We start from the raw sequence: 23,131 nt of genomic DNA, 5'->3' as shown, positions 1-23,131 counted from the left end.
TATTCATTTGATGATTATAGTCTGTCACTCTCGCTGAATGTTTCTGACCAGATATCTTATGAAACGAATTAAAAAAGTTCTAAACTATTTTTGAAAATATTTCTTAAAATATGAAGCCATTAATCAATTAGTTCAAAATGTATATCTGAACTATAAAGATGTAAAGAGAAATACATTTTTTCTCACTTTTTTTTCTTTTTAAATATATTATAATCAAAGTTATTTTAATAAGGCCAAATGGGTTATAGGTTTGCATGAGTATAATAGTTTTATTAATTTTCTTGATGTTCGTCGATAAACTAAGAAATAGGTTTGCTTTGCTTCTGTTAACTTTAAACTTAAGTTTTTAGTTTATACTTTTGGTTGATAAAAAGTTACTATCATAAGCCCAATTATCTGATAAGAAAGACAATGTTATATATATTCAATGTAAGCCCATATGAATATAGCACTATTTTATTATCAGCTTAGAAACTCATGAGCTCAAAATTGAGGCATTGACAAACCCATATTGCTCATACGCCCCATTGCCTCAACGAGATTCTAAGCTAAAAATCTTGTTTAAGTTTACAAACTCTAACCAAAAAATATTGATATGCAGGCCGAGTCATGGGTTTTGCCGAAAATGCCCAGGGTCAGCATTGGCCAAAAAACCTCCTACACCATATCCTTGTGCCACTGCTCCTGCCTCTGGCTCACTTTTGCCACCCTTCTTTCTCTCTTCTTCTGTGGCATTGCCCAAAACGCACATCAAATAAAAGAAATGGCTTTGTTTGCTGCATGTGGCATAGAATATCAAGCTGATAGCCTAAGGATGAGAATGTGGATGAAGCCTTGTTTGTGCGAGAGTGTGTGTGCTGGCGCATAAATAATGTGACCTGCCTGACTGCGATTATCTGTGAACTATTTTTCACACGTTGCCGGCATACAAAGTGGGACTATTCGTTGCTTCTTTCTTTTATTTTCATCTTTCTTTTCGTTGCGTTTTTCTTCTTTCCTTTTTTTTTTCTTCTGTGGTCCAGAGAATATATGAGCTGCTTGGCCTGCTGAGGCCACTTGGTCCATTCATTACAAGCTACATATGTGCGGGGGTAACTTACCACACACACACATATAAACATATATGTACATTTATATATATATATATAGAAAATAGGATTCTTTTATTGTACTTACATTGTACTAAAATAATGAACAATAATATCCAGAGGCGTCGATCAAATGTCGGTCTCATGACTTCATCACTTATCCCAGGAATTGTTGTGGATTGGATTTATCTTAAAGCAGCCGCTGTAACTCAGCTTTCAATTGGTACATGTGTCTGAAAGAAAACCAAAAAGGAGAAAAGAAAACGGAAAAAACGTTAGCAAATGCAGTTTAAGCCAATTAAATTTAGACTTCAAAAACGTTGCCAGGGTCAACAGTTGGGGAAAAAAAAGGTAAAAAATTAACAACTGTTTGCACATGAAATTAATTAATTTTCAACAGAAAAGGCAACAAAAACTTTTTGTTGCATAACGTTAGGCGGATTAACTGTAGCCATAGCCATAGAGCAAAAGAGACAGAAACAGAAAGAGCGAGTGAGCCAAACATAGAGGGGATAGAGACATCAGCGGAACACAAAATTTTCGACAGCATTTTGTCTGCAGTGTTTGAAGTACTCGGCAAACAAAACGACAGATGAGTGAGAATAGACAGAGAGAGAGAGAGAGAGAGAGAGAGAGTGAGAGCGAGCGAGTGGTTTAGAAAGAAGGGATAGAGGATTTTCAAAACGTGTGAGCATACTTTTTGGCATGCCTGTATGTGCCTGTGCCAATGTGTGTGTGTGTGGGTGTTAGTGTGTATGGGTAGCGACAAAAGGCAAACAAAATTAGCAGCAAAGCTGACGTAAATTTTAACGAATTGACGTTGTCCGGTTGCCAGGACTCGACAATCCTTCATAACAGAGGGCTTGATTATGCAGCACAGTCTAAAGCCAGACAGACTACCAAAGAGTGTAAACGGATAAAATGTTGCAAGAAATTTTCACTACCGACTCCAAGTCAAAGTCGGTGGTAAAGTTTTACAACTTGTTTTGCGGTCAGTACATTCCATTACCTAACATCAGGCATAACAACCAACGAACCTAACTAACAAAAGTTGACAAGTTCAATGTTTCTTCTTATCCTGTAAGTATATAGTTTGAAACGTTTTTCCAATCACTCTTACATTCCCGTTGATTATACCCTTGCATAGGGTATTAAAACATTGGGTTTTACTCTGCCAATTTAAAAGCTATTGCGATTAAACTTCGTAGTTCAGCTATTTATAACCTGGGTGAGATCAAACATGAAAATCATCCATATCGGACGACTATAATAAACTGAAAGAGAAGGAATAAGACCTTGAAGGCTTTGGAACACAAACAGAATTTAAAACATTTTAAGATATTATTTCCAAAGGTTGCAAGGGTATATTAACTTCGGTATAGCCGATTTTAGCTTCTTTGATATTTTAATTTGCTTTTTACATTACTTTTTGTTTCAGAAAAGTTTTCCATTTGTAAAGCCATAACTTTGAAAGTAAATTGAAATTTAAGTAATAAGACAAGAAGTTAATAATGCAAAAGATTTATGATATACATTTATGTAAAAATTATATTTAATTAAGTAACAATCGATTGGTGGATTGAAACTAGACTAAACTAAAGCTAAGAGCTGTTTTTAAGTAAAGTTTCTGAATAATTACTTAAGAAATTGCATAGAAAAGGTCAGTGATTAAGTATTGGACTTAATTTTTTGCAATTTGCTGAATGAATGCGAAAAATCAAAATACTTAAATAATGCAAGCTTAAGTTCAAATAGATCTCAACTTTGAAATGTTGTCCTTCTTTTTTAATTACTTCTACCGTTTTTAATATTAATTGAATACTATGTGAACAATAAGAATGATTTTAAATTTTAAATAAAAAGTAACTCAGCAATATGCTCTTACATTTACTTTATGTATAAGCTAAATCTAAAAAAACATTAGACTTTGATCTTACAAAAAGACTTTCAACAAACAACAAGTCTCATTTTAAAAAAAAAACCGTAAACCAGAGGGCCGGGGCTAACTTCGACCGCGTCAAAGTTTGTATACCCTTGCAACTTTTATGGTAACTCTTTCCTTACCTATAGTCATTAAAGTAGAAAAACGTTCAAGCTAAAGAGGATAATGTTTGCGAAAGAACGGCCAACAGTCGTAGCATAGGAAATAACGAAGATATTGATCTGACTCACTGTTTTGCACTGATCGTTCCTATGGGAGCTATGTATATGATATAGTAACCCGATCTTTATCGAATTCGGCACAGTCATTAACAGATATATTAAACTAACAAATGTTTAATTTGAAAGCAATCGCGTCAAAAGTAACGAAGTTATTGACAAAAGTCACTGTTTTCGAAAGATCGTTCCTATTGGAGCTATATGATATAGTCATCCGATCTTGATCAAATTTGGCATAGTCGTTTATATGTGTAATTAACTCACCACTATTAAATTTCACGACAATAGCTCAGAAAATAACGAAGTTATTGAGAAAAGTCACTGTTCGTGACTTTGCCATTTGTATGGGAGCTATATGATATAGTGATCCGATCCGGCTGAATCCGAGATATACAACGCCTGCAGTATATACAAGCCTACATGCAAAATTTCAGCTCTGTAGCTCCAACGGTCTAGGAGGAGTTTGCGTTGATCCAGACGGACGGACAGACGGACGGACGGACGGACGGACGGACATGGCGATTTGAACTCGTCTCGTCGTGCTGATCAAGAATATATATACTTTATATGGTCGGAAATGCTTCCTTCTATGCGTTGCACACTTCTGACCAAAATTAATATACCCTTTTTGCAAGGGTATAAAACTGTAAAAAATGATTAAATGACCTAGAAATTTGGTTGCAATTTTACATGACCAGTAAAGCACTTGAAACTGGAATGAAAAGCTGAAGTTGTAATGGCAACAACAGCAACAATGACATGGCATCGGGTAAACATATCACGCGATCAATTTGTCAAACAAGCAAAGCAACATAAATGAAGTAACCGCTGCAATGACACACAGACACACACACACACACCAATACAGAACACATACATTGAACAAATGACAAGTATAGAAGTGGGAGGTTGCTGATGGTGGCCATTGTGGCCAACAAAATTGACAGCAAGAGCAACGGCATTTGACGCACATCATCAATATGTGACTCTGTGTCCTGTCTTTCGCCCAGCCACACTTTACCCACCCCCTCCCTTTGGCATTGTTGTTGCTATTGTTTGGAGCTTATGACATGTCACACAGCTGTCATTATGCAAGACGAACCGAACCATACTGAACCATAGTGAACACCAACATCAAACACCCAAAAACCCAAACCTAAACCAAACAATCAAACAAGGCCCAGTGACAAACTATTACATGGCAATTGTTTGTTAGATGAAATTTTTCGTTTAAGGAAGAAGCTTGAACCTGGCAACCTGTGATGATTGCTGCGGATGACGACGATGATGATGATGATGATGAAAATGAGAATGAGAATAGGATGAAATGTGATATAAGTTTTTCTAGCTGTCTTTTCTATACATATAATATATCTATATGACAGGCAATGATGATGGGCATATAAATCAAGCATATGGCATACAATATTTGACGCCATAACAACCAGTTGCCAGTTGCCATTCATCCATCTAGTCAGTCAGCCAGCCAGCCCAAACCAATGGGTCGTCGCATTCAGGCCATTACAGACAGGTGTTGTTAAGGCTCTTTAAGCGAAAGAGACAGAGAGAGAAAAACAAAAGGAGATAGACGGAGAAAAGGTATCCATAGAATATTTTTCTCACGTTCACGTAAAAGTGTACAAACAAACACTTAAAACAAGTTGCGGCCCTTATTTATGGTCAAAATGTGAAGTCGTTGGTGTGTAAAAAAAAGATTTGTTTCAACATTAAAGAGAAATCACTGACTAGTAACAAAATGTGGTGTATATATCTAACTGGAATGGAAACTAAAAAGACAAAATGACAATACATTAACCAAAAACTAAATTATTTAACCTTATCATACAAATTCTACAAATAACAATTCCCCAGTCGACGATCAAGTTTGGTTTTTGCCTTAAGAAAATTGGCTAAAACATCACCAACAAAATTGGCTAACAACATCATCAGAACATCACCAAATTTTAATCAACTTGTTAACAAGTTAAGAATCATGAATTTAGCAACTACATATTTTTTTAATATTTAACTAAAGGAACACAAGTTTTTTTGTTAGATAAATTTCTTAACAAATATTAAATTCTTACCACAAAAAAAAACTTTAAAGCGTTCAAACTTAAATTTTAAGTTTTCTCACAAACTTGAAGCGAAAAAAAAAATGTAAAGAGAAATCAAGAAGTATAAATGTAAACATGTCTCATCAATGTTTAAGCCATGAATTATATAAATTGTAAGCAGCTTATCTACGATATTTGCTGCACTCACACACACACACACACACTCACACAGAGAAACACTCAAACGCACACCACATTAAAAGGCAGCTGCACTTTTAATCCTTATTGACTTTGACCCACTTGTTAAAACCAACAAGACAAAAAAAATATATATATATGTATATATAATAATGAAATATATATAGGATAAAATAAAAATCTATATAACAAACCAATTATGAGAAGCTTACAAGAATTTGTTGTTATGTTTGTTGTTATGTCCGATAGATAGAAATTTCCCAATTAAAATGGAAGCATAAACAAAATAAACCAAAACTCTCGCAGACAAGCAAAAAAGGAACGAGAAAAACTATATATGTACATAGATATTAAATATATATTCCACCACAACTATGTAGTGAATTTTTGCTGTTATTCATAATGGTCGTGATAATGATAATGATGATGATGATGATGATAATGATGATGGCAATAAATGCCAATGGTATGTAAATTTTTGCCAATTTACCGCAACAATGCCAAACTTTATAGTGTAGCAAAAGGTTAAAAGGAGAGAAATCATTGCATATCCTGCAAACATTTTCTGGGGTTAACCACAAAAACAGAAGACCACAGACAAAAAGAGAGCCAAACGAATCAACGAGCATAAAGATTGCGGGAGAGGGTGTGCCAGTGAGTGAAAGAGAAAGAAATAAATTAAATTTACAGAAAAATAGAAAAAAATCCAAAATGCCACTACTTTTCTATACCCTTTCGCATCAATCCATTTAAAGGATAAAACTATTTTATGATTTTTTTTTAAATTGGTTAAATGTTTAAAATGCAGAGAGATGGAGAGATGATCAGCATCATTAATCGAGTCGATATCTATGTATCTATGTCTTAAATTAAGATGACTTAATTCGTGATTACATCTCAACCAAAAGTAATTTACTGTTTAAAACAAATTTAACATAAATTTGTGGATAAGGAGATGAGGATAAGAAAAAATTTTTAAGACGTAGCCCATCTTAGGCCTTTAAAAAACACACACCACCAGACGATAATGCGATATATGCCCTTGGGTATCATTTTTAAGGTTAAAATAAATTAGCAACGCTTTATTACTAAGTTTTTTATATAAAGTACAAAATAAACAATTTTCTCACTTTAGTTTAACCATAAAATTGAATTATTTACACATATCCACATTATATACATATATATTCCTGATCAGTGTGACAAATTGACTTTATATAATTAAAGCATTTCATTTTACGTCTTTAAAAAAACAGACTGAACATATCAAGGTTTTGGATAATTTTCAAGGTAAAAAAAATTAGCAACGCGTCATTCTAAATTTTATTTTAATTATTAACAATTTTCTCACTTTAGTTCAACCATAAAATTAAATTATTTACACTATTCGTTCTTGGAATGCCTCAAGAAATGTATTTAACATTCTGTAATTAACTTGAAGTTTTCATTAGTCAAAGAACATTTAAACAATATAACAAGATCCAGAGACCTTCTTTGAGAAACCATAAAAAGTTTGCTGTAATACATAAATCCTTTTCGTACAACACCAACGATATTCCGATATGTATTACAGCAAACTTTAAATGGTTTCTCAAAATAAAAACAATATTTTGGGATGCCCACAAATATTGGAAATACGACATGGCTTAAAACTGGTGAGTATGTATCTCTCTGATTAACCTAATAAATAACACCACTTTTAAGTAAGATTCATTATACATTTTTGCCGCATTCTAAATTAATATCAGTGTAAATTTGTTCTTGTTCCAGATGGCAGGATTAAACTAAGTCCCTTGCATATAAAATCCGCGTAGTAAAAGTCTCCTTTGACTTGGGATAGTAGATAATACCGGTTATAGTGGCTGAAAACTCAAGGTTGTGCTCTAAATAGATAATATTTTTGCCCGTTGCATGTTATCGTTAAGATAATCCATAATATGTAGCAAATGTAATGCATTGTTGAGGACGTGAACTTGTTAACTAATTACTTATTATGAAATAAAGAATAATGAACACAATTTGGCATTTAAACGGGATTTTTTTTAACTTTATAAAAGTAAATTAAAATTGAATGGTAACTAATCTGTCTCTATTCAGTTTCTTAACTATTTAGAAAGAGTTTTTGATATATAATAAGAGTTAATTACAAAATAACAATAACAAAAAGCGCATGTAATCTTGATATTTTTACATTTTCCTTGGAATTTGTAAACTTTAAGAATAATAATAACGATAAGAAATAGGAAAGAAAAAATAAGATTAAAAATTTGCCGGCCTTCTTGAATGTTTGTTAGTGGCAGGAATAAAAAATATAAAAATAAATCCTATTTTCCAAATGGATCCCAATGTCATTTGGAGATAAGCTAATTTTTACACGTTTGACGCCGAGAGACTTAGCTAAGAACCTTCATGAGAAAGTAAAGAAATACACTTTTACATAAATGTTAACCTATATCTATTTCAAATATCCCAATTTCAACTTAAACTCCTACTACCTAATAAACCATTATTGCCATAAAAACATAAATTTACTAGATCTGATCAAAACAAATGTATTCTTTAGTGAGTGTATAATAAGAAATATCCTTTTTAATGGCAACTTCATTTATGGCTTTAAATGGCTGCTGTGCTTCACCATTAACAGAAATTGACTTTGTGCTGATGGGAATGTTGGGGTTGAAAGTGTGGGTGGTGTCATTGGTGGTGGAGTAAAATGTTATTCCACTGCGGTTGGCCTCATTGATTAAGCAAATGAAATGCAAGATGAGCAGCACAGGAAACAAAAAATAAAAATATGTGCACTGATTGTTTTTATTTTCTGTTTTTTTTTTTTGGTTTAATGGTTTTTTGAAATTTAATTTCATAAATTTTAATTGCATTTGCGGGTAAAACTAATGTCAGGGATTAATTTATGATTTTTGAAATATTTGTTGGACTTTAATTGCCCTAAATGGGTGCACACAATTTCTCACTCTCTTTCTGTAGGTGAAGGGAGAGGTGGGTCTGGGTCGATTTCAAAATGGAAAAACAATGCCACAGCTGACACTTGGATCGAAACCTTAATCAAAGGCAACACTAAGCTAAAATGGAGGACCTGAAGGAACAAATGCAAAGTTAAACAACTTCGACACAGGGTGGCCACAGTAGTTCATTGGTTTTGGCATGCGGGCATGGAAAACCGAAGAGAAGGACCCTAGTGCCTTGAGCTGGAGGGGGGAGAAGAGGAGTAGGAAGAGAGACAGTTACCGGGTTGGGGCATTTGGCTTCCCTCTCTATCGCAATTTCCACATCGACGCGCTGTACAAATTTTTCTTTTGTCTTTTTCCGCCCCACCAGCCCAGCCCAGCCCACCCCAGCACTGGCCGCACATGAGTTATGTGGGCCCGGGTGTAGAAACAAATGTGGCAAGCACAAAAGTCAACATATTGAATAATGATTGGTAGGCAAAACGAAGGGGCGAATTGACTTTCGCACACTTTCGCCTTCCTCTTTACACTCTTCCCTGTTTTTTTTTTCTTTCTTTTTTTTTTTTTTTGTTGGAGTGTTGTATTGTCTGTTGTCTATTTCCCTTTTTGGGCCATAAATTTTTAAGGGTATAGAAGCGACTAAAAACAAAAATTAATGATGTGACTTTGTAAATTCTGTACTCTATTGTCTAGATGGGCATATTTAGAACACCCAAAGGTATGCAACACTTTCAAACAAGTCTTATAAATCATTGTGACAACCCTGCATGCAAACCTGTAAGCAACACTACACTTGCTGATATAACTAGATATAGAAGGTATAGGTCAAGTAGAACTTAAACATTTTTCAAATCCAAAAAGGGTAACACACATTCGACTTGAAGAGGCTACCTAGAGAATTTTGTATATTATTCTTGTTCAATTTTAATCGAATTTTTTTCCTATATATGTATGTGAGTATGTGTGGCCATGTGAATGTGTTTGTGTCGGATAAATACTTCCATGGCAATTGATTGATTTAGCCAAATGGGATTTGTGATTAATTGGATTCGCTATTTTGCCTTTGCAAAATTTAACTTAGTAAAACACAAAACAAAAAAAAAGAAAGAGAGAAAAGTTAAAAAAAAAACATGAATTTAAAGCCATTTCAGTTATCAATGCCAAGTAAACTAGACTTAAGCCAAGTCAAATCGAAGTCTCGAAAGGTACAAACCAAGACAATGCCAACTGGCAATGACTGACTGACAACTGGCTCGATGCCATGTGGGTTACCTGGGGTTTGGGTTCAATTGAAATTGAAATGGCTTGGAAGCCACATCATGCGGCGACATCTGGTCCGGGTCCGGGTCCGGTTTTGAATTAGAAGGCCGAAGCCAAAGAACCGACCAAACAATCAACCAAACCAAACGTCGGCAAGTCAACTAGTTGGTTGTATTCTGTTTGTATTTAACCCAGATATCGTTTAAAGAAACCGTAGACGAAGAGATAGAGAAAGCAGAAGAAAACCTGGAACATTTTCTTTATTGATTTGGCAATAGAAGTAAAAACTTAACATTTTATGAAGAAACATTGATAAAGTGCTTTACCAAGCATTGAACATTCTCATTTTGTATAAAAATTGCAGCAATTTATTTATATTTCCAAGCTCTAAGCTTCATTGGGTATAAAACTAAAATATTACTCTATTAAACCTTAAGAATTAATTTCAATTTATTCGTTTATAAAGGCTTTATTATTAACGATCATAAGTTTTTCAATGGAGTTCCAGGTGAGAGAACTTTCTGAGTAATAAGTGGAAAGAATTTGTTTAAGATCTAGAAAGACACCAAAACATATTGTCTCTGCCAACATTTTAGGTTAGGAAGTTCGTGTGGCTTATTAAAGTTTTCCAAATAATTGCTAAAAAAAACAAAAACAAATCACAACTTATACGGGATTTAAATGTAAATCTTAGCAAATCCACGAAAAATTGATAGAAACCATGCAGAGGCTGATCCATGTGGAAAAGTCCAGGTGAGGCGGTCTACTATCTACTATTATGTAGATCAATTTCTATTTTGTATGCTTTGTACGAATGAAATTTCTGGTTAAGACACTTGGCACACATTTTATAGCGTTTTAGCTTTTTTGTTTTACTTCTTTCTATGAGTTTTGTGACTTAAATTATTCTTTTATATCTTATTAACTGTATAAAGATAATTCCAAGTTCAATAAATGTCTTAAAATCGTGTTTTTACTCTTTTTCACTTTATACGGTTTTTCCACATTAAAATTTTTATTTTCGCTTTACACGCTTTTTCAGGATGTACAGGTGTATATAGTGTACTATAAATCAAATTTATAGTACACATTGTTCTGCATCAAGAATTAACATAAAGCCTTAACAAACTGTGGCAAAATTAAATTGCAAATTAAATTGCCAACAATTTATAAATTTTGATAGCTCTTTTTGTCTCGCTTAAGGGCATAGAGTGGATGCATACAAATAAAGACATTTGTATTGGTACAATACCTATCATACCATAAATTATTTCCTATAAAAATAACGATACAACTAAGTTTATGTTTAATAGGTCTTTTTGGCGCCCAATTAGAATACGTAAACGCTTCGCCACTTTCGACCCAGTAAAAAAATGTTCATGATCAGCTCAGAACCACCCAACCATAAGACTGTATTTGCATCTGTAATGACAGCGAATTCATTCATTTAATTTTATTAAAGGATGAAGGCTAAATAAGCTAACTTACCGGCCTTTGACTCTTTAATGAAATTAACCAAGTGTATTTGCTGCGATTGATTGTGAATGGTCGCCAAAATTAGACCATGTTTATTACACTCTGCATTAAAAAAATTTGTACGGTAGTTGGAAAGTAAGAAGAGTTACAAGTTAATACGGACACTATGATATATCGAGTTGTATTGTTTTTTTTTTTATTGTTTGGAATTTCCGACAGTTTTGTAGCTGAACCTGGGGTTTTTAAATCATATAAGTATTACTTATTTAGTAAGAGGTTGTTATATGACTTAAAACTCCTAGGTTCAGCCCCAAAAATTTCGAAACATCCAAGCACAATAAAAATCGGAAAAAAAAACAATACGACTCGGAACATCATATTGTCCGTATTAACTTGCACTTCTAACTTATACTTTTTGTTCGATCGGTGCATATTAAATACTTTTTCTAGTTAGGTAATTAAAGAACGAATTGTGTAAATAATTCGATTTTAGGGTATGGAAATTTATATTCTTACATTTGTATAGTACACAACGTTCTGCATCAGGAATTAACATTAAACCTTAACAAATTGTTAAAAAATAAAATTGCAAATTAAATTGCCAACAATTTATAAATTATTATTTTGGATTACAAATTTTTAAAAATGTCTTTATTTGGTCCTTAAGAGCAGAAAAAGAAAAGGATTTTTGCTTCCCAAATAGTTTAATCATCAACGTTTTTGCAAATTATTTAACGATTTTTCAAGCATTGATAATTCTGTTAAGTCTGGGAAACCTTAGATTAATTTACCAACACAAAAATTATTAAAATTAAAATAAATATTAAGAAGTTTTAATATTTAAATTTTTATTTATTTCATTTCATGTGCATATAAATATATCGCAACATTTTTGTACCATGCCCATAGGATGAAATGGTATATTAAAGTCGCCAAAATGTATCTAACTGAAAGAAGAAAGCTTTTCCGATCTCATAAAGTAAATATATATATTTTTGTTCATGATCAACAGCCGAGACGGTCTAGCCATGTCCACTCGTCAGTCCGTGGACCGTCCGTGGATCTAAAATTGGTATGTAGACTCAAGGCATGTGAAATTTAAAATATTTTTTCACCTGGTGCATGGTATACCAAAGTCGTCGAGACGACTTACTTATTTGGTTAAACATTTGCATATATTAAAGGGCGGCTTTCTTCATTTCACCACAACAGTCTACTGATTTTTAGGTAGTGGAATAGAAGAAATTAAATCTAGTTTTAACTTATATCATCTACAAATGGTTCAAAAATTTATAAATTTAATGAGGAGAAAAAATCACTAAAGTTTTTTTAAAAAACAAACCATATATGAACGCACTTGCATTAACACTTGATAAAATATAATTATTTCAATATTCTGTGTTCCAAAGTCATTCAACTTGTCTGCTATTTGCAATCCCATTTGGCAAAGTTATAGTTTATTTATGATTTCAGTTAGTGCTCATCTTTAGGCTAAAATTCTACAATTTTTTTAATAATTTATGCCCACATAATTGCCGCCTCTTCCGCTTTTAGCCTGACTCTCTATCTATTACACAAACCTTTTCACATATGCACACGCATACATACAAATATACACACTCAAACATACATTTTCAATGTGGCCAATCAACGGGGCAGGCGAATTTCAACCCATTGCTGTAGAGAGAGGAGTGAGGAGAGAGCGAGAGCCTAAAACTATGCAACATAAATTTTTCACATGCCTACATAACAATGATTGCCATTGTTTTGTCTATGTGTGCGTGTGTGTGTATAAATATACATATATTGTATGTTGGCCGAGTTGTTTTGTTGATTTACTACTGACCCGATTTTCGGCTTGTCAACAACAATGCGCGAATGTCAACCGCCCCACACACACCGCACCATGCCCCCTAGCCTACATCCAGCCACCAGGGAGAATTTGTCGCCCCTTAACTATGGCCAACAAATAGTTACATTTTGGCACCCGCACACAAAAGGCAACAACAACAGCAACTGCAACAAGAAAAAATGCAGAAACCCGAAAAAAGCTAGAACAAAAATGCATTGCATAACTTTAGACGGCGCTACATATGCAAGCCATTGTTTCATGGCGTAAGCAGGCATGTAACAGACATGCCATGCCCTCCGTCTGCCGCCCCTTCTGCCCACTTTAGCCGCCTACACCTACTACTACTCTGGCCCGCTTCGCCTCTTTAACCTATCCGTTTAAAGTTGAAGGCATGCCAACGCCTAAAGTTATGCACTAGAATGCTGATGTTTTTTTTTTATTCTTCTTGTTTTATTCCCACTCTCTGTCGGAAATTTTTGTGCTGTTTCATGTTCTTCTTGGGTTTCGCTAGCTTCCTTCCCTCCAATCATCCTGTTGCTTTTTTTCCGTGTGTGTGTGTGTGTGAGTGTGTCAAAAAATTGTTGCATATTTTGTGGCGCATGTGTTGCCATAATTTGGTTACATGTTTGACTTGCATAAGGTTCAGTTTTTTTTTGTGTACTTTTTTTCTATTTGGTTCTTCTTCAAGGATTGGGAAGTAGAGGAGTAGCTAAATTTAAAGCATATTTTCTGGCGCAGGCAAGTTTAATTTGACATATTTGTCTGTCAGTTTTGGGGGAACAATTTTCTCAGATATTGGAAAAATGTCAATGTGTTGTACGAATTGTGTCAATTTATATGCAAGCTTTAGACCACCCCCCTGGCCACCATATTTTTCTACTGTCCCTCTTTCGTTTCCCTTATATGAGCGAATTCTGCTTCTTTTTTTTCGTCGTTTCCTAAACGCAAACGTTCGCCTTCTACACTCTGTGATTTTTCATTTTATTCACTCGTTTCCATTCTTCTCACTATTCTTTTTTCTCCCTCCTTGTCGCTCTCTGTCCCTCGCCTCAGTTTGATATTGAGTGCACTTTGTCAAAAGTTATTTTGCAACATTTGCTATTATGCGCTCGATAACAATTTTATAACATTTTCTTCCCCTCGTTTCAGGCAATTTTTATACCCTTGCAAAAAGGGTATATTAATTTTGGTCAAAAGTGTGCAACGCATAGAAGGAAGCATCTCCGACCATATAAAGTATATATATTCTTGATCAGCTCGACGAGACGAGTTCAAATAGCCATGTCCGTCCGTCCGTCCGTCCGTCCGTCCGTCCGTCCGTCCGTCCGTCCGTCCGTCCGTCTGGATCAACGCAAACTCCTCCTAGACCGTAAGAGCTACAGAGCTGAAATTTTGCATGTAGGCTTGTATATACTGCAGGCGTTGTATATCTCGTATTCAGCCGGATCGGATCACTATATCATATAGCTCCCATACAAATGGCAAAGTCACGAACAGTGACTTTTCTTAATAACTTCGTTATTTTCTGAGCGATTGTCGTGAATTTCAATATTGGTGAGTTAATTACACATATAAACGACTATGCCAAATTTGATCAAGATCGGGTGACTATATCATATAGCTCCCATAGGAACGATCTTTCGAAAACAGTGACTTTGGTGAATAACTTCGTTACTTTTGACGCGATTGCTTTCAAATTAAACATTTGTTAGTTTAATATATCTGTTAATGATTGTGCCAAATTTGATAAGGATCGGGTAACTATATCATATAGCTCCCATAGGAACAATCGGTGGAAAACAGTGACTTTCATCAATAACTTAGTTATTTCCTATGTAGGCCGTTCTTTCGCAAACATTAGCCTTTTTAGCTTAAACGTTTTTCCACTTTTGATGGCTGTAGGTAAGGAAAGAGTTACCAAAAATGTTGCAAGGGTATACAAACTTTGACGCGGTCGAAGTTAGCCCCGGCCCTCTGGTTTTTTTTCGCCCAACTCTCTAGGTTTTTTTCTTTTTTTTCCCCCTTTCCATTTTTTTGTTTGTTGCGTTTCACAATTTATTGTGTTACATATATTATTATTGTGTATTGAAAAATGCATTTTTCATGACATTACAACGGCAGAATTGGTTGAAGGAGTTGGCACCCGACGAGCATCCTTCTCCATGTCCAACCTCCCATTCCCAATCTTCTCCACTCACAGGCAAAGTTTTGGATTGAAAAATTGCTCTCTGGTCTGTCCGCCCCCACACTCCTCTGCCGTCCTCTCCAATGTTTTCTGCTGGCATGTGTATAAATTGTTTGCGACAGTAATTGGAACACAATGTTAAAGTATGAAATTTTAATTTGATTTTCGATCTACCGAACATTTAAAGTTATTCAAGCGAAACCAATGGGGTGATATATATAGAGAGAGAGAGAGAGCGAGAGAGAAGGAGAGATAAAAAATCCTGGTTGAAGAGATGGTTGGGAGACATAGAATATGTATGTATATGTGGGGTATGAGAAGAAGGCCCTGAGTATTGGGACAAAGGGAACTGGTTCAAGTTGTTGATTGAAATGGATATTTGCTATATATTTACATTCAATTTATAACTGTATATGCAATCAGTATTCAGAAGATAAAATTCCAATCGTGAAATGCAGCACAAAGAGTGACAAAAGCGAGTGAAGAGAGGAGTATAGAATGGAAGAGAAAGAAAAGATCGATATAACAGCCATTAAAAGACGAAATCGATTGTAAAAAAATCAAAAGAAAAATTTTAGAATTAGTGAAGAAACACATTAAATTAATCAAAGAAAGCTGAAATAATGTAAAGACTGAAAAAAAAATCAAAAAAAAGGGAAAGGGAAAATAAAAATCATAAAAAAATTTCATACAAAAGTAAGAGAAACAAATAAATCATGAAATAGAATAGGATTAAAAGGCACAAAATATAATAATAATATGAAAACTAAACCAGAGATGAAGAAGATCAAATAGTGAGAATGAGAAAGAGCGACAAAACGAGAGGGAGAGAAAGAAGGTGCGAAAAACCGAGGGAGACAGTAAAAAATGAAGAATACAAAAACTGCATTTGCCAGAAAACTGAAATATGAACCCAAACAAGGAAAACGCAAGCAAAAAGAAGAAAAATAATTAAGAGGAAAAATTAAAAGCAATCAATGAAAAAACTGAACGACAAAAATAAAATTAACATTTAAAATTAACATTTAAAATTAACATATGAGTAAGAAATACATTTTTAAATCAAGTAAAGAGAACATAATAAAATAAGGCAAGAGAAAAGCAAAGAAAAAAAAAACAGAATGACGTTGCAAAAAGAGGCCACAAAAATAAGTAATTCCAGAAGAAAAGAAAAGAAAAACAACACATAAAAGCTCACGAGTAGATGGCCGAAAAGTTCAAAAAGTAAAGAAGAATATGGCGGAAATTCTTAAATTTCATTTCGCAAATGGATACAAATAATACATATGTGTGCGTATATGTGTGGCCATTGCATTTTCCGTCAGCTCTTTTGCAGCTTGTGTTCTTGGGCTTTCCCCCTTTTTCTCGAGTTCAGTGAAAAGTTCATGGAATATTCGGCCAAAATGAAAGGAAAAACCGCAATCAATGCCAGCTTTCGTGTGAAAGTAACATTTAAGGAATGTTCATTGCATTGAACATCATTCCTTCGAATATCCTGACATTAATGGGTTAACTTAAGTGCTTAAGCACGCTGGCAGCGCCTTTAAGCAGGCAACACTTTTGTTGCTTTTGCTGCCCACATGCCAACATCAGCTATCAGCGCGAGCGCTTCCGTGCACACTTCAGTTCACACACACACACACGCATGCAGAGACTCAGAGAGCACCAGAGACATTCGCCTCTAGAGAGAAAACGCGTCTGACGATTAATCAATAACCACTCAACGTATGGGCAAAAGGGAAAAGCAGAAGCATCAGTGTGAACGAAACGATTTAATGGGCACAAAATGATGCATTCTCCCAACGCAGTTCCTCTTCTCTCTCTCTCTCTTTCTTAGTTTGGCTGAGTGCATTAAATTTGCTGCAGGCTACTTTTAGGCGCTGCCATATAATGGCAAAATGGAGGCTGAAATATCCATGTCCGGTCATACAAGGAATACGCATTTGGATTTTCGATTTAAAAAAAAAAGAGCATCTGGAAATGTGAGAGACAATCTTTTTGGGTGGGGTAAAGCTTCTCAAACAGTTGCATGAATCCAGCAGTAAGCCAAACCTGATTGTCATCATAAATTTCAACACAAGTTGAAGTCAACACGCTACAGCAACTACAACAACAGTTGAGCTGAGTTGGTTGACTGAATGACTGACTGACCGACCGACCTGAACAACAACGGAAGCCACATGAAACATGACCCTCTTGTCCTCCAACAACAGAAACAAGTCCATGCCCAGGTAAGCGAGCAAAAGTTTGCGTGTCAAAAACAAACACCCAGAAAGAGATAGCCAAAAACAACAACTATAAAAAATATAAAAAGAGAGAAAGAGAGAGAGTAAGCCAAAAAAGTCACAGGTAAAACTCTAGAAAAGGTGCCAAGTGAAGGACGTGAGTAAATGGTGGGAAGAGACAGAGTGTGTGTGTAAAAGGGGCGGCAGGAGGACTAAGAGCTAGATCGGCTCACTCACTTGCATGTCAACTAAACGACAAACATTTAAAAAAGCATTTGAGGTGAATACGCCACAGGAAATTCTATATCATTGCAAATTGTTATACGACTTTTGGGTGAAGTACACGTAAAGACGACGCCATGGCAATCAGGATTCGAAAATATGCAAAGCTTTAATACTCTTATTTCAAAACTGTATGCTTTGGCACTGACAGCAAAGCAATGATTGTAAAGTGTATTGAGAAGCGTTATGATATCGTTAAATTACAGATCAAACAATTTGTTATTCACTATATTTGGTCCTTTCATCTATTTTTAGCAACATTTTTTAAGATTTTATTAGATAGTGGATAAAACTTGTTAGTCCTTCTATTAACTTGATGTCTTAAGTAAGCGTCAGTAATTCTAGAACCTATAATCAATTACTTTAAGAAAATATTAAGAAAGAGTTGTTTATTAACTTTCCTCATATGACTATATATTCCCTGGATAATATTTTGGTTTCTAAAACTTGTTCACACTGTAACATATAACCTGCTACAAGTTTACTGCGAGCTGTTGGAAACTGGTAGTACCTATCAAGTGTACGCGCTGGTTTCGGCTCAAATTAGTCGGTGAGAAATGGGGGATGGGGGGGAATGGATAGACTACCCGCTCTGCTAGTAGAAAATTTTATTAATAAATTCGCGTACTAAGACTACTTATACTCGGTTTAACGTTTCGTACAAAAAAAGAAAAGAATAGAGAAAAGGATGAGAAGAGAACAGAAATACCGTCGTTTTTAGCGCAGCTGCTGAAAAAGAAAGGGGTCAGATGTCAGTGACGCCCAAAAGAAAAATTCGCCCACCCTACCATGATCGCTGTACTAAAGCCAAAATATAAAATTACACAGCGATCCCTATGCCAAACCAATTTTTCAACCTAACTTACTTCGCATGATTCCCCCCCTCACGAACGTCTCAGACCAAATTCATTTCAAAAACTTATATTTAATAACAATAAGCAATATAATAAGGCATTTCAAAGATCAAAAATATAGATAATGATATAAAGGTGATATGATAATATATATATAGGTATGACAATGTTTATATAGAAAGCATTTTGAAATTCAAGGAAAGAAAAATTATTTTTTTTTTTGAGCATAAGTTAAACTTCTGATGACTTTACCAAAATTTAATTTTTTTATGTTATTTAAACGAGAGCAACGAAAACTGCTTTAACTCTCTCTTTACTTTACCATCATATACCAACAGCAAAAAAAATGATATTAAAACAAAAGAGTACTCACTTAAGCATCCCACGGAGAAAGATCTTTCTGGTGACAGCTGTAAGCAATTGCATTAAATATAGGGAGAGTTGTTGTTGTTGGCTTGAGAGAGAATTAAACCACATGATAAGCTTTTGCCAGAGGCGTGCCGAAAAAGGGGTTAAATAAAAATTTTCATCGAAGTTCAATCATGACCAAAAAAAAATTACATAAAAAAAAATTACAAAAGCAAAATGAAATAAAAGAAAAAAAAATAAAATTGGCTTTGGAGAACGCCAATGCATCAGAATTTTACGATTTAAAAAGATTAACTTTAAGATAACATTATATATAAAAAAAATAAAAAAAATCAAGGGCATAAATTATTTGCGCCCAAAATTAAAGAGTTACATTCATCATTAGGGCCTGGCGAAGATATTTAATTTTTTTTTGTGGTTGGAGGCTATGCGGCAATCACCAGTAACCAAAAAAAACAAAACAAAACGCAAGCCAAGCGGCTACACATGAAAGCTTCGCTGGCTGATAATCATCTAAAGAAAGCTTTTGCTTATCACGCAAAGCAAGGGTAGTGGGGGGGCCTAGAGAATCTTATACTCTTTATATTTTTTTTCTCTTGTTACGCCTGTCGCATCAGATCTCTTCTGGCCAAATGTCTGCGCCAAAATACTCCTTCTCGAGAGTCTGCTGCTCCCGTGGGCTTCAGTCCGTTTCGACGGGCGTGCCTCTCCTGCGCCTCTCTTAAGTTCGCTGTTAGACTTATACCATTATATCTAGTCTGTGGACTAGGTTTGAACCAGGACTAGGATTAGACCAAAACTAGGTTTAGACCAAAACTAGGTTTAGACCAAAACTAGGTGCCAATTCTATAAAAAAAACACTCTTAGTACACACGCACTCAAAAGGCGCTTTTTGCTAATAGTTACCAGTTGATTTGGCACCGGATTAAAAATATGTATATATGCCTTTCTCTTAGCAATCTAATTCAGGCTGACATGTGCCTAAAAGATGAAAATTTATATTTTCCTAAATAAAATTTTTCCATAACTAGTTTACGCGTTTGTATAACGCCGTACTTACATTCACTTTCTTAAGACACATACTATACTCCTTAGCAGAAAACTGCTTCGAATTCACAATTTATGCCGACTTTTTCACAGTCAGACTTTTTTTTTCAATAAAATTCGTTTTCACTATCACTTTAATTTTTTTTTCTTTTTTGTGACCGCACTACTTGAAGATAACTTGAAAAAGAAAAGTCATTCCCATGGGGGCCGACATACTTGGTTAACTCTCTATCCATTAGTCCTCTTTGGACCCCTCTCTTCACCTCGATTACCCCTAAACTTCCCTGATCCCAACTTTAGAGGAGCCTAGGGGGCGCCACAAAAACGCAAGAGAAAGTAATCGGATTGAAAAATTCGAAGAAAATTTTCTGAACACAACCAAAAAAAACGAATCTCGAAAACGCAGCTCCTACCTTTCCCAAATTTTACCTAGTAGACTAACATTCTGTTAGTTAGTATAACGCTAACTAACAATACAAGCAGCGCAAGCAGTGTAAGCAGTGAAAGCAGTGAACACGGTTACTATATGAAACTTATATTGCTCGCTTTTAGGGATAAAACGTTTATATGTCGTTTTAGTTATAGACAAAAAAAATCATTCTTTCTCTTATTTTTTTATTTTCTTCCTAAATACAAACGGTTACAAGCGCTACTACAAAACCCCCCCACTAAAATCACACTTACCTAATGGAAAGGGTGATACTCGCTTGAAACCGGGCAAAAAAAATTATTGCTTAATATCTTTCGCATGGAATTTGCCTACCACATGACCTTGTAGATTCTCTAACTCATAATACGCGTTGCCGAGCTTCCGTCTCACTCTCGCCTTCACGAACGGTGGCGCTAACTTGGAATTGAATCCTTTTGAGAAATTACTTTGCTGGAAGTTCCTACGAAATACCTCTTGTCCAACTGAAAAAGACACCTCGCGACTACGTAAATTATACAGCTTCTCATTCCGATCATGCTGTTTTCGTGACTCCTCTTTAGCTTTAGTTCCCATTATTTCGAAAGAGTCGTCCCTACTAAACCTCACAGCTCGATCCTCTAACAATTCTAAGTTCCGTAGCACTTGGTAAACGGACCCGTCGGTTACCATATGCTGACCAAATGCCATCCTATAGGGTGTTGTGTTTATCGCCGAATGAATAGTAGACCTCAAGGCACAAGCGATACTACTTAGCTTTTCGTCCCAATCAGACTGGCTTGGACTTACGTAAGCCTTTACTGCTGCCAATACCGACCGGTTTACTCTCTCTGACACGTTAGCCTGCGGAGCATACGCAGCCGTATATGTGTGACGCACTTTATACCTTTGCAATAGCTCATTAAAATGGTGTGCTCTAAATTGGGGCCCATTATCGGAAACTATAATCTCAGGTACCCCAAAACAATGAAAAAGATCCTCCTCTAGAAACTGTGTAACCACTTCTGCAGTAAACTTTTTTACCTTCTTTAGAAACGGAAATTTTGAGAAGTGGTCCACTACAATAAATATTCCAATATTGCCAGACTTGCTTCGAGGGTAAGGACCCAAGAAATCCACATACAGTTTCTCGAAGAATCTTGACGTTTCACCCGACTTGCCTAATGGTGGCCTTAACGTATAATTCGGGTGTTTGGTGGCTTTACAAACTTCACATCTGTTTATAAACTCTTTAACTTCTGACACTAGATTTGGCCAGTAATAGTAGCGCCTAAGTTTTTCCAATGTCTTATTAATACCGCTGTGGGCCGCTAGTGGGCTTTCGTGAGCCGATTTCAACAACTGCTCTACTAATCCCTTGGGAATCCATAGTTTCCAGCAATGATCATCTGCTAACTTCTCCCCAGGAAAATGCTCACTACGCCGGTAAACTAAATTGCCCATTACTTTCACGTCTGGTACTGACTGGGGGTTTTTTTCGACCTTCGTCTTTAGCTCCACATATTCGGGACTTAGAAAATGCACCGAATTGAGATCGATTCCTAAATCACTATCTAATACCGCTAAATCAGGGGTAAAAACTCTGGACAAAGCGTCTGGCACCACGTTTTTACTACCTTTTCGATGTGAAATGGTAAAATTAAATCCCTGAAGTTTCAAAGACCATCTGGCCAACCTAGAACTCAAGTCTGATTGACTCATTAACCACTTTAACGAAGCATGGTCGGTTATGATAGAAAATTCTTGACCCTCCACGTAGGCCCTATATTTCTTAACTGCTAACACGGCTGCCAAACACTCTTTCTCTGTAACTGAGTAATTTCTTTGTGCCTGGTTCAGTTTTTTCGACATAAACGCAATGGGTACTTCGTCCTTATCCTCTGTTAACTGGGTTAGCACCGCGCCAACTCCCGTATGACTGGCGTCACAGTTTATGGAGAAAGGTTTTCTAAAATCGGGACTATGTAAAACTGGTGCCTGGCTTAAACGTGTCTTCAAGTCTTCAAATGCTGACTGAGCCTCTGACGTCCATATGAATTTACGCTTATGCTTTAAAGTATCTGTAATTGGAGACGCAATAGCAGCATAATTTTGAATGAATTTGTGATACCAACCCGCCATTCCTAAAAAGCGCCGAACTTGTTTAACCGATTTTGGGGTGGGGAAATCGACTATGGCGGATATTTTATCTGGGTCTGTCTTAATAGTTCCCTCACCTACAATATGTCCTAGATACTTGACATTCTTTCTACAAAAATGGCTTTTCTCGACGTTTATAGTTAACCCTGCATCGGATATACATTTGGATAGCTCTGTAAGTAGAGTTATATGCTCGTCAAACGAATCTGAGACGATCAACAGATCATCTAAGTAGATAAATATCTGATGGCGCCGATGCGGTGGCACTATTTTATCCATGAGTTTGGACATGGTTTGTGCCGCGTTACATAATCCAAAAGGCATTACTTTGAAATGGTACAGGGGTCTACCTGCTACTGAAAAGGCTGTCTTATCCCGTGACTCGAGCTGTAAAGGAATTTGCCAATACGCGTCCTTCAAGTCGAGACTTGTGATATACTCGGCCTTAGGTAATCTGCTAAGGATGCCGTCTATGATTGGCATTGGGTAAGCATCCTTAACTGTAACGGCATTCAGCCGTCTACTATCTATGCATAACCTATGTTT

The 23,131-nt window shown here is 35.6% G+C and overlaps 1 protein-coding gene and 1 long non-coding RNA gene across 3 annotated transcripts in view; one reads left to right on the top strand and one right to left on the bottom strand.

The window, feature by feature from the left end:
• LOC6646114 overlaps positions 1 to 23,131 on the bottom strand; it is a 172,660-nt gene that overhangs the window by 113,282 nt on the left and 36,247 nt on the right. Inside the window, exon 2 of the mRNA XM_002068722.4 lies at positions 1,177 to 1,321. Coding sequence (XP_002068758.1) covers positions 1,177 to 1,234 — 58 coding nt within the window. The 5' untranslated portion in view covers positions 1,235 to 1,321. The remainder of the gene's footprint in view (positions 1 to 1,176; positions 1,322 to 23,131) is intronic.
• Positions 6,779 to 7,521, top strand: LOC111519076. 2 transcript variants are annotated; one of them, XR_002724233.2, is made up of 3 exons: positions 6,779 to 6,793; positions 6,860 to 7,158; positions 7,274 to 7,521. It is a non-coding gene; the product is annotated as an uncharacterized LOC111519076 (long non-coding RNA). The 2 variants fall into 2 exon arrangements; XR_002724232.2 differs by having other exon boundaries at positions 6,860 to 7,162.

The sequence above is a fragment of the Drosophila willistoni genome (assembly GCF_018902025.1).
Source record: "Drosophila willistoni isolate 14030-0811.24 chromosome 2L unlocalized genomic scaffold, UCI_dwil_1.1 Seg72.1, whole genome shotgun sequence".
Classification (NCBI taxonomy): Eukaryota; Metazoa; Arthropoda; class Insecta; order Diptera; family Drosophilidae; genus Drosophila; species Drosophila willistoni.
This window is presented reverse-complemented; position numbering and strand designations above follow the sequence as displayed.